General features: G+C 35.7%; 2 protein-coding genes across 5 annotated transcripts; both read left to right on the top strand.

Moving 5' to 3' along the window:
• Positions 1-2,825: 2,825 nt before the first annotated feature.
• Positions 2,826-8,615, top strand: LOC128233562 (uncharacterized). 4 transcript variants are annotated; one of them, XM_052947292.1, is made up of 10 exons: positions 2,826-2,944; positions 3,044-3,343; positions 3,560-3,850; positions 4,152-4,463; positions 5,293-5,565; positions 5,780-6,070; positions 6,278-6,640; positions 7,031-7,153; positions 7,245-7,275; positions 7,401-8,615. In XM_052947292.1, exons 1-10 carry the CDS (start codon positions 2,893-2,895, stop codon positions 7,573-7,575), a joined length of 2,211 nt encoding a protein of 736 aa, XP_052803252.1. In that variant the 5' UTR covers positions 2,826-2,892; the 3' UTR covers positions 7,576-8,615. The 4 variants fall into 4 exon arrangements, with proteins under 4 accessions (XP_052803252.1, XP_052803251.1, XP_052803253.1 ...); XM_052947291.1 differs by having other exon boundaries at positions 4,143-4,463; XM_052947293.1 differs by lacking the exon at positions 3,560-3,850 and having other exon boundaries at positions 4,143-4,463.
• A 2,599-nt stretch (positions 8,616-11,214) lies between these two features.
• Positions 11,215-17,146, top strand: LOC128235226 (uncharacterized). The gene is made up of 10 exons (XM_052950004.1): positions 11,215-11,263; positions 13,082-13,381; positions 13,698-13,991; positions 14,087-14,407; positions 14,685-14,957; positions 15,144-15,434; positions 15,647-16,009; positions 16,412-16,543; positions 16,660-16,690; positions 16,821-17,146. The coding sequence occupies exons 1-10, from the start codon at positions 11,221-11,223 to the stop codon at positions 16,987-16,989; spliced, it is 2,217 nt and encodes a 738-aa protein (XP_052805964.1). The 5' UTR covers positions 11,215-11,220; the 3' UTR covers positions 16,990-17,146.
• Positions 17,147-17,707: the final 561 nt, after the last annotated feature.

Raw genomic sequence — 17,707 nt, 5'->3', positions numbered from 1 at the left:
GCAAACAACACTCAACAGTCGAGGTTGACCATGCGATATGATAGCTGCGATTTCCGATTTTTTGACACGAAAATTTCGAAGTGAATGAATTAAACGATAATTTAATTTTAACGCAATATATGTTGAAATTCAACACGTTAAAACACGTTAAACAGAAACAAATGGCTAGAATGACCATTGAAGAGCGGACAAGGGCCGTCGGCATAATTGATGTAGGAACCCGATTCGGCAGGTATGACCAATAAGGTAAATTAATAAATGCATTCCGATATAATGCGGGAATAATATTAAAAGTGTACAGTTTTAACTAATGGCGCATATAATCATTATAATTCAGGTTGTACGGCGTCACTCGAGTATCCGACAGTTGTGGGAGAAAAACAGTGTTGCTAACATGCGCCGATGGCCTAAACGCTGAGAAACAACTCGCCACTAAGATAGATATCAGGTTCTATCGCATCTACGTTACCGTTTCATCCCGGCTACGTCAACGGCAAGGAGGACGTTGGCACGTACAACCGGTAAATTAGCTCCCTACCGTCCGTAACCGGCTCCTGGCCGTCGGTATTCGCGCCCGGCGACCACGGAAGGTTCCTATCCTTACTGCGAGGCACAGAGCAGCACGGTAAGCATCGGACAGGCGGAATCTACCACAGTTACCTGGTGGTATTTGTACTGCATTTTTGGCAAGTCGAGCTATTCGGTCCCTAGGCTGATCTCTTGGACTGAGAATTATAAAACGAATGTTTTCTTGTACTCTATGATACACATAATAAACAAATAATCCACTTTTGGTCGTATATTTTTACATATTATTTTTTTTGAATATTTTATACAATCTTTATCATTCACAGGTTACAAATGTTAGCAGATTTCGGATTGAGACACATGTACGGAAACGAGCTAAGATCTACAATATTTGTTTGAAATAAAACAACTGTATACGTCGCAAGCCTGTATAGAAGGAGTTATTTCCAAAGTACAATAGCTCAACACGTGCAAACTAGTAGCGTTTTCGCAATTTTCTTTAATAACTCTGCCAAGAATACTGTTTATTTACCGACTCATCGATCTTCGACAGTACCTTTGAGTATACACACCGGTCGGACCCGGCATGCACGTTTCAGCTCTACGCGCGGACGGGTACCAGTCATGAAGTAAAACATATGCCTGGTTTCCAAGAACACATTTTTTATAATTCCCAGTCCAAGAGATCACCCTAGCGACTGAATCGCTCGAATCAGATAGCTTGACTGGCCAAATATGCAGTCCAAATACCAGTTAACTGTGGACTCAACGGTTTACTAGCGCTTACTGGGCTAATGTCATTTATGCGGATGAAACCAGATTGAAGCTCCTTGGGGCACACGGGCGCGTCTGCATTTACTGACTGAGAGAAGAGCGAAACATGGAATGGTCTGGGCAGAAATTCCATGCACTTAAAGACACCAATTGTCCCAATCCATGGTAATATAAACACAGTGAGGTATCAGAACGACATTATTCAACCTGTATTGATAGCGTACATTCAAACTTATCGAGGCATGATGTTGTTGCAAGACAATGCGCCTTGTCAAGTTGCTCGGGGAACACAGAATATGCCGGCAACAAAAAACATTTATAGTCTATATTTTTCCGCAAAAAGCCAGATCTTCATCCGATAGAAAATATGTGGGACTTGCTAAAGAGGAAAGTTAGGGCTTTGCGCCAACAACACAATACCGGCGAACTCAGGCTGGATATTCGTCGGATATGGGCGATTATCCCACATAACTACATGCACAGATATGTGGTTTCAATGGGGTCAAGGTGCCATGCAGTAATTGCTGCAAATGGTGGACAAACAAGCTACTAAATTAAAGTGACACTCTTATCTAAAGTCAATGCATAAACATTATAACAAAAATAAATTTGAGTGATAACAAGATTGTAATTGTGTATTTAATAGCTGAATGCTCAAAAATATGAAATGATTGGTGAGTGCGAAAAGAGTTACTACGATATATTATCGTCTTATAAGGTAGAAATACAGTGTTTCTGCACCTTTCTTTCAAGTTAAACACGGTATCCTTCATAAAACCATTTATTTATCCTTTTTGGTACAAGCATATTAAAATAATTGTATTAATTGTGGTAAATCTTATTTGGGAGTAAGAGTGCATTTTTAACATTTATTCTGGAGAGTACTTTGAGACTTTTTATTTTATAGGTGATTAACTATAAAATTGTTATTTCAAATGAATGAAGTATTCTAATGAATGGAAATTTTATAAAAGTGTTTGCAATAGAAAGCGTAAAAAGTGTGTATTAAACAAGTTTGAGATTTTTGTTATTTCAATTTTATATTTAAATCAAACACCTTGTGGGCGTTTAGAAGTGTTGTTCAGTGTATATTGAAGTACATTTCTTAAAGCTGCACTTTTTAAAGACTAAACGTTTTGACAACTTTTTTGTCATGGAACGAGCCAAAAATTAAAATCAACGGAAACTAGTTACATAAGACTGCTGACAAGTAAATTAGATCGCAGATGTTTATATTTAAGTTGAAAAATTGATGTTTTGTGCATTTTTCTTAAACCGTGAGTAACGGTTTAAGCCATTAAACATTAATTTTCGAACGGAAATATGAAAATCTACGATTTGATTTTTTTGTCAGCAATCTTATATCAGTGGTTTGCAGATAGTTACGCAAATATTTGTTCTTTCCAAGATGAAAAATAAAAAAAAGTTGTAAAAATGGTATATCTGTGAGAGTGCAGCTTTAAGTGTTTCAGCCTCTGAAATAGTTTTTGTAAATCATTACAGTTTACTTCCTTTTCAGTAATTGAACACAAGTATTTGTAATAGAAAGCATTTAAATAATTTCCGTATTTGATTTAAATAAATACGCTTATGTTCAAAATGGAGGTTTACTTGAAATCTATATGTTTTATACTTCTTACAGGTAAGAAAATTAAATTAACTGGATATGTTATATCGCTCATAATTATGATAATTATATTTACAAGAACAACGGTTGAAATTGTGTAACCTTATCTTTCAGCAAAGGTCATTTGCAACATTGTATATGAGGGTGATCCTGCAGTTTTGGTTTGCACTATTGCGAGTGACGCCTATCCTAGCTGGAACGGTCCCCCACACATAAGTGGACGTTCAACATTGTACAATTATGAGGCCAGTCAGCACTTTAATCCTGCTCTAATCGATAACAAACTGCTAAGGATGAAATGGGCGGAAAATAAACGAGACTTAAACTTCACTTCGGTTCTTCAAGAGGACGAGGGAAACTACTCTTGCTCTGCCGCATCTATAGGAACCATGTCAATAACAGTAACAGTTGAAGGTACGCATATTGAAATTAAAACTTCAATATACATAAATATAAAAATAATACAAAACAAGTGATGCTTTCAAGCTTTTGACGTGAATCATTTACCTTTTTTAAAAAAACTGTTTGGAGATGTTTCCCTCCGACGATGCTTTAAATAGGTTATTTTATCGGTACTGGACAATAAATGCCATCTGTTATCAAATATGTTGTGACATTTATATTCCATAGGACGAATATTTTCGCGACCTGGCAAACAACCAATACTGATTTACAATCACAACTATACGAATGATGGTTCAGTTGTCCTTGTGTCTCCAAGTGGAAACATCTTTCAAGCCATATGTCTAGATGGCAATTGCTATAATGACCAGTACTTAAATTGTAGCCTGTCGTCAAGTGGAAACATTTCAAATGGATCATTTCATATCATATTGGATACTTTTTGGCATGGTCAGGAAGGGGAGTACCAGTTCGAAAGCGCAGGGAGTGTTTTAAAAACAATAACTGTATTTTTACTCGGTATGTCAGCCGACACGTATTATTCTTAAATTTGGTGCTGTGCCATATTATAATGCAGACCTACTCATGTCTTTATTTTTTTAATATAGTTGTATCAATAAAGAATTCGTGCCGGTAATCCAGTGTTCATCTATTTCATCTATCAGCAACATTAAATGTATGTATTCTTTGCCGTGGTTAGTAATGTAAAGATACTCTATTATTAAAACATACATCAATTTAAGTACAATTTTCCTAGCCTATTTATATAAACAACTTATCTTAAGAACTAAAGTGAATAATTTTATTTAAGGCGTTCCAGAAACACCAACAATCAGCATATCGCCCACCAAAGACGCTTACATTGAGGGCAATACCCTTACATTCATGTGTGCGAGTAATTCGACGACACTTCCTGTAAGCCATAACCTTCTTTTAAACTACACTTGGATAATAAATAACAATATTTACTCAAACAGTTCAAGACTTTCTCATTCACAACGAGGGGAATACCTAACAATTCAAGGGATTTCTGGAGCTGATGCGCTATTGGAAATAAAATGTTCTGCCGTGGAGAATATCGCACAGGGATTTACATCCAACAAAAGTAATGCCGCACAATTTAATGTTATATGTAAGTACCGGTAATACAAAGTAATTAATAAATATTTTTTGTACACTTGTATATTATATCAGGTCGGATTTCTACATAATAATACACGCAAAGATGCATGCATATAATTAGACGTCGACCTTTAATGTTATATGTATGTGTATTACTGTTAAAGGGAATCGCTCATGTTTATGGACCAAAAATTTGTTTTTACGGAAATGCATATGAAAACACTTATTTAATCATTTTTTTTACTCTATGATATTGAAATTGCAGAAGAAATACAATTATAGTATAATATATATGTTGGTTTTAGAACAGTACGAACCCACGCCGGTAAAGTCAGTAACACATTAAAAAAAATAGACGCCTTAATCACTAAGCCACCGGGACTTAAACAGCAGAAATGGATATTTTGACCATTTAACAAAACATTAATAACATCACGTGACAATGTCAATCAACCCATTACGCAACAACGAATCTATCATAGCCGTTATAAACACTAATAAAAATTGTGGTCTTCAAAGACGATATTTGAGCAAATATCAACATTTGCTGAAGGGTTCCAGCTGTTGGTATCTTAGATTTAAACACTCCTAATAAGTGGCCACATTTCTTTATACATAGGAAAGTGTATTTTATAAAACATGAGCAAGTCCCTTCAAACCCTTGAGAGTCTTTTTACTGACTTCCGCATATTGCCTCTGGTCGGCGTTATACGTACTGCTAAACGCAAAGATAAACACGAAGTTTGAAGTAATCTTCGACAGTTTCGATGGTTGCAATGTTCACAGTTGTGACTAATATCTAGTAAGCTTATATCCAGAATTTAGTCGTTTTATTGCAGATGGTCCAAATGCCTCAGTCATAAGCGAAAATACACCGTATGTCGTCACTGAAGGAGAAGAAATGGATCAAATCATATGCACGTCTGTTTGCTGGCCTGGATGCACACAATTTTGGAAAAACGACACAGATAATACCACTACGGCAATGTCCGGAATTATTTCTTTAGGGACGATTGCACGATATCATTCTGGAAATTATACTTGTGTTTCGAGAAATATAAGACCTGAGTATCTAAAAGAAAGTAGTTCTACAATTAGCTTTGTGGTTCAATGTACGTACAGAAATGAAGTGTTTGTCTTTCAAATAACGGTAAAACATAAGTAGGTTTGGTTTGCTGTGTTTACATTTAGTATTTCACATATTATATGCCAAGTTATTTGGAGATATCTCGATTACTATTTGGTAGCTTGGGATGTTTACTAAATCACATTTTTTATGGGATATTGTTTCGCTCTTTCCGTTTACTGTCTTATAGTTCGTTTCAGACTCACCAGATGTGTTAATTAAAACAGTAAACACTACTTCGACGGAGTCAGGTATTTTCCTTCGATGTTCTGCCAAAGGCGTGCCCAACAAATATATATACTATGACTGGGTTCAGCACTGGCCTGGGTATGGTGTTGTAGCCATTCATCCCCCAAATGGAGATTCATTTAAGCTTGATAGTGTATCATACCAATATTCTGGGATTTGGTACTGCTCAGTGAGCAATGGCATTGTAGATTACGTCACACAGAATATCAAGAAAAATGCCTCTGTGGAAATTTTGATAAAAGGTAAATGCATATTTTAGCGCTGGTCAGTATATGGTCACTGACGTTGGTTCTTCCTTTAACTGTGTAAACAACATACATTGTATAATAAAATGATATCAAACATTACGCCTACGTCGTACATAAACCGTTTTTCTTATTAAAATGCATAATCTTTCCTAAACAAAGTGTCATTCCAGTAATATAAACCGTAGCATTTTTATTCTTTAGATGCGCCAGTGCTTGTCAAACCCAATCTACCCAGTGGAAGCATTCATAATATTAAAGTGGCCGAAAGCGATAGAGAGATCTTGATTGAAGTACATATCTACTCCAATTCTGGTCCCGTGAGGATACATGTATATCCACTAGAAAATGGCATAAGAACTAAGGATGAGTTTGAAGTAATAGGTTTGTATCAAGCTGAGATACTTCTGCCTGTGTTTGAACATTACATTTCGACACAAGGTACAATAGCAAATGTATCGTTGGAAGTCAACGGAAATGCGAAATCATCTCGTTACGTGATGATGATAAAGAACGACTTTAAAGAGACACTGTTGACAGTAGAGCTGACAAAAGACCTGCCAACCGGTATGAAACCAAACCATAGCATGTGATTGACTGCTGTTCTTTTCACCGTAGTTTCCACTTCATAATGATATCTAAATTAGCAATCAAGACCTCATTCATTCATCTTAGGGGAGAATATGTTTGTTTCGCATCATTCAAATTAGCCGTACATACGAAAACAATCCTATCAGCTAAAGCATTTACAATATGAATTAAATAAATGTATATGGACCCATATAATAATCTCTTGGTAATATAGAAGTTGCCGTTGCCATATCACCGGATATTATTTCTAGCAATTGTGAGTTAAGGGGTAATTGGTTGTTTTCAGTAATTGTTTTGGTTTAAAGAAATACTTCCTAAGCTAAAACAAATCGGCAAATATGCAATGTATGTGTGTATTTGTTACAGAACAGACGTATTTAGTCGGGGCTATTGTTGGTAGTGTTGTTGGTGGGGCCGCACTTTGCCTTTTAGTAGTTTTACTTGTGAATTGTATGAGGTCTACAAGAATATCAAAGAACCTAGCGCAAGGTGATATGACTTTTATTTTAATCAGTATTTTATTACCTTTACACTTCATTGTCCATGCAATCAGCTGAATGTCATGGGTTTTTTATTGCAGCAACTGGTTCTCAAAGCAAAGAAACGGACAGGTAAGTCCGAACAATATTAATCAGTTATATTTCGCATACATGATAAATACTGAAAGTACATTTTATCCTTGTTTAGGCAATTTATGCAGGGCATGTTTCAAAATGTTTTCTATTCAATTTTTCAGACATTCATCAGAATTAGCAGCAAAATATGAAATGGATAACATTCAGGAATACCTTGACATACAAGAGAGTATTGATCAAGGCAGTGACTTAGCCGCCCATTATGAAACTTTGGAAACTAACAAGACGTCTCACGGCAATGCGTACGAAGATTTGATACAAAAGCAGGAGACTTGACACAATCCAAGACGCTTAAACCGTGTATGTTACGAGAGAAAAATGTGTGAGAAAGAAACAAAAAATGGATGAAACTTACATAATTGATGCAACAGTGCCCATATAATAGTGAATGCCGTAAAGACACCATAAACTTACAGTTGCATGAAACGACAGTACTATACCAACGTCTTATTATTTAAATGTAGCTTAAACCAAAAGTACGAAAACGAAGCTGTGTTGGTTGCAGTCGAGTTAAATAAATTAAACAATATAAAGTACAGAGACTAGTCAAACTGAGATCAGGACGAGAAGATTTTCCAAAATAAAAACAAATAATGGCTCCTACTCAGAAAATAAACTCAAGCGTTTCAGATTATACCTTTGCAGGGCCATATGTTTCACAGATCACTCATCATTAAATGTGTTTGTCCATAAAGGGGGTTCGGGTAAGAACTTTACACTTATCACATGGAATTCACGACTTTTAACTGTACCGCGTGAAAGATCACAAGGTGTGAATGTGATCTGTGAAAATATGGTCCGATAGAGCTCCTTGTTTTCAGGGAATCTTTAATATAATTTCTCCATTTCATGTTGTTAAAAATTGTGCAAATGATGTTGTCGATTTTCGACGTGAACATATAGTGTTATTAATGAAAAGGCTTTTTCTTCCATTTGTTATAAACCTTACTGTTCACTAAGAAACAAATATAATAGAATACGAGTGTTGTAAATAACCAACATTTGAACAATGCGATTCAGATTTAAAAACGCACGTGTTTGGTAAACTTGCGCATTAATATTGAAATGTGACGAATGCGATTTCATGTGTAAAGCGTGTAAAGTTATTCTGAAACCCGCCAATTTCATTTCGGAAATGCCACAGTATAGGATTGTATAGGAGTGTATAGCGTTTCGTCAAACATTGGAACAAATTACAGAACGTAAAGAGGAAATGTCAATTGATGACTTAGGACAACAGGCAATGTACGCAAAAGGACAAAATACGCAGCTTCGCTGGACGTTCGCCATTATATTCGAATACCTAAAAAATTGTACATCCGAAATATATTTTTTTCAAAAACCAAACAAATTATTGAAAGAACGCAGAGCAATTGACCTTTCTTCACTGGTTATTTTTGTTATCATTATAATTTTCTTTGCGAGCTTTTATAAAAACATCTACAATATGGTGTTAAATGTAAAACTTAATTGTATTTCCTTCATTTTTGCATTAACCTTTGAGAAATTGATATGTACGACTCTGAGCAAAGGCGGGCATGCTTTCAGTCTAAACCCGCAGAATGTCACCAAAAAAATTCTTGTTCATTGTTGATTATATAAATTTACAAGAACTATTTCTTTTTTATAAACATATAGACATTTTTTTAATAATGTTTAGATCCGGTGACTATGCAGGCCAAGCTATTGATTTATCATTGTTCCTGGTCTTGTATACATTGAGCCTAAAGCACAATGCACTTGTCAACCTGAAATAATGTAATTGTTGTTTGGGAAATGTCAGGCAATAACAGGCAATAACAGACCACACATTTTCTTCGAAGATCCTTTTATACATGTGTGCATTTGTATTCCCGTTTTTTTTCCACAATGTGACAAAAGCAGACCAAAAGCATAACCTTGGAGTTTTTTTAGTTACTTTCAGTTACAGTTTGTGATTGTCCGTTGGGGTTAATTTTCTATTGATCCTTTATTTTTATTTAAGTATGTATATGGCTTCCGTCAAGTCTTCGAAATGTCTGACATTATTAATGCCGTGTTAAACATACATGTTACAACATATTTTGTGTCTCTCTACTCAATGTTTGGCCTTTCTTACCCATTTCAAATATACCGCAACCTAAAACTTACAAAACAAAAAGAATTTTGCAATTATTTGACATCACCATATCTTTAAGGATCCATGCAGCTATTTATAAACTGTTTAAGAAAATGTAGAATACTTTTTAACGCGACGATCAAAGGGGGGAATAGCGCCGCCGTATTTAACACGAATCACGCTTCACCAATAACAAATACTTTATGCAGCAAACTGAATAACTTTTCAGCCTAGTTTGTGAACAAAGCCACCTAATACATTTAGTTAAAAGCAAATATCCCATTACATGCAAGATAAACTTGCTGAAACGAAATACTATAGACGCTTTAAAGAGGATGTCAAAACAAAACGACCGAAGTAAACTTAATATCAATTTAAAGGCCTTCCACAGTGCAAAAGTCGTTTGAATGACCAAACAAAAACTATTAAAAAACAGTTTTGGTTTAGATGTGAGGTTCAATATTTAGCAAGCATAATACATTCATCCGTTGCAACATGTGTATGTTTTATCAGGAGTTAAGCAAGTTTTACGAACTAAGATTTTATCAGATTCTCAATCAAAAAGCAATTGCATTTCTTCGAAAATGTCTTTATACAGTATGAGTATGTTTTTCTGTCAAAATAGTCAATGCTTACCAATTTGCAATGCCTAGTGACTTTTTGTGGTGATTGCAGCTATTTTAAGAATAATATCTGCGTTTTTCTAAACCAAGAAATAAACCTAATCAACTATTTTTCATTATTTCATTGACTATCTTTCTTAATTAAAAAGGATATCATCAAGAACCCACAAGTCATCGTTGATAGAGTGTTCTGGGGCATTTTGACACCAAAACCGAAAAACATGCAAATGGATTTTTATTCAAAATCTGATAAAATATTATTTCGTAAAATATGTTCAACTCCTTATTACAACAAACCATGTCTCAAACAATGTATGTTTGACTTTCGAAATGAATTTTCCTCAAAACTTATAAAACATTAACTTGTAAACAGTTTTTTTGTATATTAAGGCTTTTCCAGCCACTTTTACAATGTGGGAGGCCCTTAAGTTAACTTCGAAATGGTTGGTCTCCTTTTTTTGAACTGGCCGCAGTCCCTTTACAAATATACATGGAAACAGATTATAAATGAACATAGAAGTAGCCTGCCTCACAACATTTCGACAATCCAATTATAATGGTCCATTATCTTCCACAATGAGGCGTAAAGAAGTGACGATATTCTACGTGCGTGGATTTAAAACACTTGCATACGGGTTTTACATAAAATAAGAGGGGCCCTTTTCAATAATGTATCATAGTATTTACATTAGTAATCTTAAACCTGTATACAAATCTCAAATGGCAAAGCGTTAATAAAAAAAGTATTTCCTCATCTTTGTGCTCATTTTTAGAACTGGCTAATGTTCAGTCCACTCAAATATGTAGAACAATAATGACACTATGACACTAAGATAATTTCAATTTGCCTAAAAATCGACTAAGATTTTCATTGAAACTGTCGCAGATTGACACGGTGTTGCGTCTGACACGACTGACATCTTTTTTCATCGACATCTTTTAGGTTTGATGTTGTCCGAGTTTTATTCTTATGCGATGTTCGTAATTTGTTCATGCAATCGACTCACTTACATTGATAAGACCTCTGGCAGTTAACTCTTGTTGATACATTACTGAAGATTGCTTAAATGTTTGCTACTCAGTAAGTAAGCCAGTTCATATTAGTTAACTTCCTTTTCGGTAATTGAAAACAAGTATTTGTTATAGGAAGCATTTAAATAGTTTCCGCATTTGTGTTTGATGTATACGCTTATACTTAAAATGGAGGACTACTTGAAAATAATATGTCTTATACTTTTGACCGGTAAGTATGTTACTGTTTGGATTGGATTTGTTGTATATATAAAAACTAAGTGCATTTGTACGTTCGTAGAATCGGCCTACAATTTTTAAATCAAATACTAGTACTCCACTCCAATATTTAAACAAAGAACTGATGGGGAAATATTGCTGCATATTTTCCTCGAGCTCTTTTCACATGCATAGATATTGCACGTGGTTTTAGATCAAACATTTATTTTACCAACGATTGGGAAAACGGTTAAGTTAACTTAAGATAAGTCACTCTCGTTTGCACTATGTTGCACGAGGGTGTGGGTTTGTGATGTAAGGGGAATTAGATTGTCTTGAGAATACCCACTTGTCTAGCTTAGTTACCACCAACCAATCTCACATTCGCTCACGCCGGGAATGGAATCCTTGACGACTTGGTTGGAATCGAGTGCGATAATCACTGCGCTTACCGGACAACCTCATATGCAACATGGACGCTGAACTTTCAGATCATAGAGTACATTTTAAAAGACGTGCATTCATCAGAAGGTTATGAATATTTGCAAAAACATTCTCCCAAAAATGGTTTCAAGTAGATTAAGTCGTTTTCAAATAGCAGGTTAGGTTCAACTAGGAACGGGAGTCGATTGAAAGCGATTTTAGGTCTGGCTGTTTTGAACGGGGGTGACTTTAAGATGTTTAAATCCTAATAACAATAATAGACTTATTGGAGAAGAATCAATGTACACGGTGTTAGAGTTAGCTGGTGTAAGTTGCATCCATTCATCAAGTGCCACTTGCGAGAATGGTAATGACTAATGCTAGTTAGTGTGTGCCATGTCGCGCACTTATATATGGACGAGACAGGAAACAGGAACAGGACAAAATGACATTTCATTTTTTAATTATTGAGAACTATTAGTACTGCGTCAAGCGACGTTTCAGTGAAGCTAGTATGGGTGGTGAGACTTGCAATTGTTTTTTAAGATCGATAAGGTAGTCTGGGGCGTTAAAGTAAAAGAGAAGCAGAGTCTGGATTGGTTCCACGGTATCGGACCCGTCATTGCACGGGCGAAATTTTCTCCATTCCACAAATCTGTGGAGATGACTGCCAATGAATCGGCGTCCGGGGAATCTTCTCAAATTATCCATAACGACGCATTGGCACATGGATCCACGGGTACAAAAATTCGGGGAAAAAGAGTTTTGACTCCGATCGCACAACGAATATCAAGCATAAACTTACTTTTTGAAGTAATTTAGGCTAAATTAAAAGTTTAGCATGTCGCGATTTGTATTCTAACATTAGGTGTGTACCTAGGTATACTCAAGTACGCCAGACCGTACAAATAAACTTTGATTCTCTCGATATGGCAAGTCCTTTAAATATGAAAATCAGCTTTGAAAGTAGAAGCCAAGATGTGTTTTTATAAGCAATGCTTTAAACCTTTCAGTTTAGTGTAACCTCATTGTAAAAGTGTTCAGTACTCCTAAGGTGATGACATCCCTCCAGTCTCACCCCATATTAAATTTTGGGACGAAAAAAAATCCTACCAAATACGCCCTTATAGTGGTATTGCTGGGGGTGCCGTTGAATAATGTCTCCAACATATATACAGGCCAGCAATGTGCGCCTTTCAGGAAATTTTATGAAGGCTGAAAATGTGTCTGGGAGCAGATTATGAATATTGTTTAAGTCTCATTTTCTGAAATTCTGCACTTTTCTACGAACCTTCACATATAACATGACTATTTATTTGTTACAGCTCAAAGGTATTATCATCACCTTATTTTACATATCCCTTTTAACTTGACCGTGTACATCAACGAACACTTCTTTATACTTCAGGAAATGCAATTTGTAACACAGTGTATAAAGGTGACCAAACAGTTTTGGTATGCACTATCGCGATTGGAGATTTTCCGAGCTGGAGAGGTCCCCCTGAGGTAAATGGGATGCGAACAATATATAGCAACCAACCAAATGCACAATTCAATCCTGCACTTGGAGAGAAAAAACTTGCTAGAATGAAATGGGCGGACAATAAAAAAGACTTAAACTTCACTTCCACTCTACAAGAAGATGAAGGGATGTATAGTTGCTCTTACGTGTCTGGAGGTTTTATTACAATAATGTTAAATATAAACGGTAAGAATAACTTTTTTTATAAACGGGAGGCCTCATTTCATACTGTTTAGATACCCACACACATAATGTTGCTTACACTATAATTATCTCTTTCCTGCTTGTAGTATCATAGACGATAAACAGATAAAGTTAAAAAAAAGCATATCATGAAACGGCTGCATGGCAATTTAGCGCATTTATCTTGGTAATTAAAACTAAATATTACTTAATATTTTACCCAAAACAATGCAAATGATCATTCATAATGTTCGCGGTGGGGCTCCATCTATAACTCTTTGTATATATTTTTTAATTTTCTTTGTTTTATCGGACTTAGGGCGTATCTTCTCAAGACCAAAACAACAACCGGTTCTTTTGTACAATCACGATATACATAACGACGGCTCTGTTGGCCTATACACACCAAGTAATTATTCTATATTCCAAGTCACTTGTGTAAGTGGTATCTGCTTTGGAGACGAGTATTTAAATTGTACACTAGCCCCAAGTGGAAACATCTCAAATGGTCGTTTGCACATTAAACTGGATAACTTCCGTTCTGGTGAACAAGGCAACTATTCATTCAGAAGCCCTTCAACAACTTTAGAGACGATAACCGTCTACATGCTCGGTATGTTAGTGCTTCGGATTGCAATAGTTGTTTTACAATCAGTATTGAATTTGATTTCTTGCGTTAAATGTTGTGTTGTTTAATTGCAATCTCAGGCATCCCCGAAACACCAGCCATCCATTTATCACCGAGCAGAGACGCGTACTTTGAGGGCAATAATCTGACATTCATGTGTGCGAGTAATTCAACAACCATTCCTGCAAGCCATAACCTTCTTTTAAACTACACTTGGATAATAGATAACAATACATACTTAAACAATTCAAGATTTGTTTTTTCACAACGAGGAAAGTATCTTACAATTCAAGAGATTTCTGAGGCTGATACCGTATTGGAAATCAAGTGCACTGTCATGGAAAATGTCGCACAAGGATTTACCTCCAACGAAAGTTATGCCGCAGTGTTTAATGTAATATGTAAGTACTGGTAAACTAAAGTAAGCCTATAATCAATAACCTCTGTATCTTTCCTCAGATCAGAGATATGAACGATATTAAACCAGCAAACCTCATTACTGACTTCCGAATATTGATTCTGGTTTGATTTCTGCATACTGTTTGTTATACACAAAGATATATACGTATAAATAAGATGTTTAAGGAAATATACGATTAATTTCGATGGATAAAATGTTAATAACTTATCTATAAGCTAAAAATCCGAATCAAGTCGTTTTTTTATAAATTATTGAAGATGGTCCAAATGCCTCAGTCATAAGCGAAAAGACACCGTATGTCGTCATTGAAGGAGAAGAAACGGTTCAAATTATTTGCACGTCTGTTTGCTGGCCCGGATGCACACACTTGTGGAAAAACGACACAGATAATACCACTACGACAATGTCAGGAATCATTTCTTTTGGGACGATTGCACGATATCATTCTGGAAATTATACTTGTGTTTCGAGAAATATAAGACCTGAATATCTAAAAGAAAGTAGTTCCACACTTAGCCTCGGGGTCCAATGTACGTAAAGATATGAAAGAATATAAGTACTTTTGGTATGGAATGTTAACGGGTTTTTTTCGCATATTTTATGCCAAATAGTTTAGAGATTTTTCGTTTACTATTTGGTAGCTTGTTTTTTTAATAATCACAGTTTCTTTTATGTGTTATCATGTTCATTGTATACTGTCTCAAAGTTCGTTTCAGACTCACCTGATGTGTTGATTGAAACAGTTAACACTACTTCGACCGATTCAGATTTTTCCCTTCGATGTTATGCCAAAGGCGTGCCAAACAATTATAGTTTCTATGACTGGGTTCAGCACTGGCCTGGGTATGGTATTGTAGCCACTTATCCCCCAGATGGAAATTCACTCAAGCTGTTTCGTGTATCGTACCAATATTCTGGGATTTGGTACTGCTCGGTGAGCAATGGCATTGCAGATTACGCCACACAGAGTATCAAGAAAAATGCCTCAGTAGACATTTTGATAAAAGGTACATGCGTGTGTTTGTGTTAACTGTGTAATACTGACGTACATTCTTCATCTAACTATGTACACAACATATATAGTAAACTGATATTATGCATTACGCCCACGTCGCGCATTAACAAATGTTATTGTAAGATGGGTTTTTTTAAAAACATACTATTTCACAAATAGACAGCCCTTTCAGTAACTTTGCACCGTAACATTTTCACCTTTCAGATGCACCAGTTCTTGCTCAACCCAATCTACCCAGTGGAAGCATTTATACTGTAAAAGTGGCCAAAAGCGATAGAGATACTTTCATTAAATTACATATCTACTCAAATTCCGGTCCAGTGAGAGTACATGTATATCCACTAGAAAATGGTATCAGAACAAAGGATGAGTTCGAAGTTCGAGGTCTGTATCAAGGTTTAATACTTCTGCCTGTGTTTGAACATTACATTACGACGCAAGGTATAATTGCAAATGTATCGTTAGAAGTCAATGAAAATGTTGAATCATCTCGTTACGTAGTGATGATACAGAACGACTTTAAAGAGACACTGTTGACAGTAGAGCTGACAAAAGACCTGCAAACCGGTATGAAACAAATCATTGCATGTGATTGGCATCTGCTATTTCCCGTAGTTTCCATTGCATGATAATATTAAGACCTAAATATTTCATCTTGGGGAAGTATATGTTTGTGTGTCGTCATTCAAATTAGCCGTATATACGAAAAAAATCAGTTCAGTTAAATAATTTACGATATAAATGAAATACACTGGCAAGGACCGGTCAAATTCGTAATAATATCAACACATAGATCACCTCTTTATAAATATAGATGTTGCCGCTGCCATATCACTGAATTTAACTTCAAGCAATTTAGTATTGAGGGGTTATTTGTTGTTCTCAGTAAAAAAAATCGGTTGGAGTTTTTTTACTATCTACGCTAACGCAACTCGGCACATATGCCATCTATTTGTGTATTATTTACAGAACAGACGTATTCAGTCGGGGCTATTGTTGGTAGTGTTGTTGGCGGGGTCGCACTTTGCCTTTTGCTAGTTCTACTTGTGATTTGCATAAAACGTCTGAGGTCTTCACGAATATCAAAGATCCCAGCGCAAGGTGATATGAATGTTATTTTTACCTTTCTTGTATGACCTTTACACTTAAATGCATGTGTAATCAACTGAATTTATAATGTTTGTTGTTGTTTTTTTTAATTTATTTTCTTATTTTAGCAACTGGTTCTCAAAGCAAGGACACAGACAGGTAAGCCAGACCAATATCAAACAGTTTCATATCGCATACATGGTCAATACTGAAAGTACATTTTATCCTGAAATAGTTTACGCAATTTATGCAGAGCTCGTTTCAAAATGTTTTCCACTTAATTTTTCAGACATTCATCTGAATCAGCAGTCCATTATGAAATGGATACCATTCAGCAATACCTTGACATACAAGACACTATTGATCAAGGCAGTGACTTAGCCGCTCATTATGAAACTTTGGAAACTAACAAGACGTCTCTCGGAAATGCGTACGAAGATTTGGTAAAAAAACAGTAGACTTGAATAAACCCAAGTTGTGTAAAAAGTGTAAGCTCTTTCATGAGTGCAAAATCTGAGAGAGAAACAGACACTGTAAGAAACTTACATGATTGACGCGACAGTGCCCAAATAAAATTTCATGCAGAGAGGATGTAGGGATAAAAAAATAATTCAACGCACTCCCTTGTCTTGACTAAGTTTCAACATTTTGGGTACACGGTTACTCCTTTGGCGAATATCCCATCAACCGGTGGGGGCAAAACTCCCCCTTTGGCATCAAAAATTTGTTTAAGTCACAATTGCGGATGTGACGGGATCAAGTCTAAATGCATTCATTATGCGGGGCGGGCAGACCTTTATAAACTCAACAACGTCAACAGACATGTGTATGTCCAAAAAGAGGGCTAACAAGAATTTCATTTTTTTTTCACAGGAAATGTAACACGTGTGACTGTGTTGCGTTAACAATGAGATCTCATTCAACACACCTGTGATAAATAGGATCTTATTCTTCACAGGTGTGAAGAATGTGATCTGTGAAAATATGGTCCGATACATCTACTTGTATACAGGGAATCTTCACAATTATCTCACCATGCATGTTGTTAAAAATTATACTAGTGATAAGTTTGCGACAATTTTATTTATTGTAATTAGTGAGAAGACTTCTTTTTTCATTTGTTATTAACCTTGTTCACTTAGAAACAAATATAATAGCGTACGACTAGAATCAAAC

This window comes from Mya arenaria, chromosome 5, assembly GCF_026914265.1.
Source record: "Mya arenaria isolate MELC-2E11 chromosome 5, ASM2691426v1".
In the NCBI taxonomy this organism is placed as follows: domain Eukaryota; kingdom Metazoa; phylum Mollusca; class Bivalvia; order Myida; family Myidae; genus Mya; species Mya arenaria.
The sequence above is the reverse complement of the archived record's forward strand: the minus strand, read 5'-3'. Positions and strand labels throughout refer to the sequence as shown.

Coding starts and splice junctions, on each gene's coding strand:
- LOC128235226 (XM_052950004.1), top strand. CDS start 11,221: ATGGAGGACTACTTGAAAATAATATGTCTTATACTTTTGACCG. Junction 11,264..13,081: donor ATGTCTTATACTTTTGACCG/GTAAGTATGTTA, acceptor TTTATACTTCAG/GAAATGCAATTTGTAACACA. Junction 16,691..16,820: donor CAAAGCAAGGACACAGACAG/GTAAGCCAGACC, acceptor TTAATTTTTCAG/ACATTCATCTGAATCAGCAG.
- LOC128233562 (XM_052947291.1), top strand. CDS start 2,893: ATGTTCAAAATGGAGGTTTACTTGAAATCTATATGTTTTATACTTCTT. Junction 4,464..5,292: donor CGCACAATTTAATGTTATAT/GTAAGTACCGGT, acceptor GTTTTATTGCAG/ATGGTCCAAATGCCTCAGTC. Junction 7,154..7,244: donor ATCAAAGAACCTAGCGCAAG/GTGATATGACTT, acceptor TTTTTATTGCAG/CAACTGGTTCTCAAAGCAAA.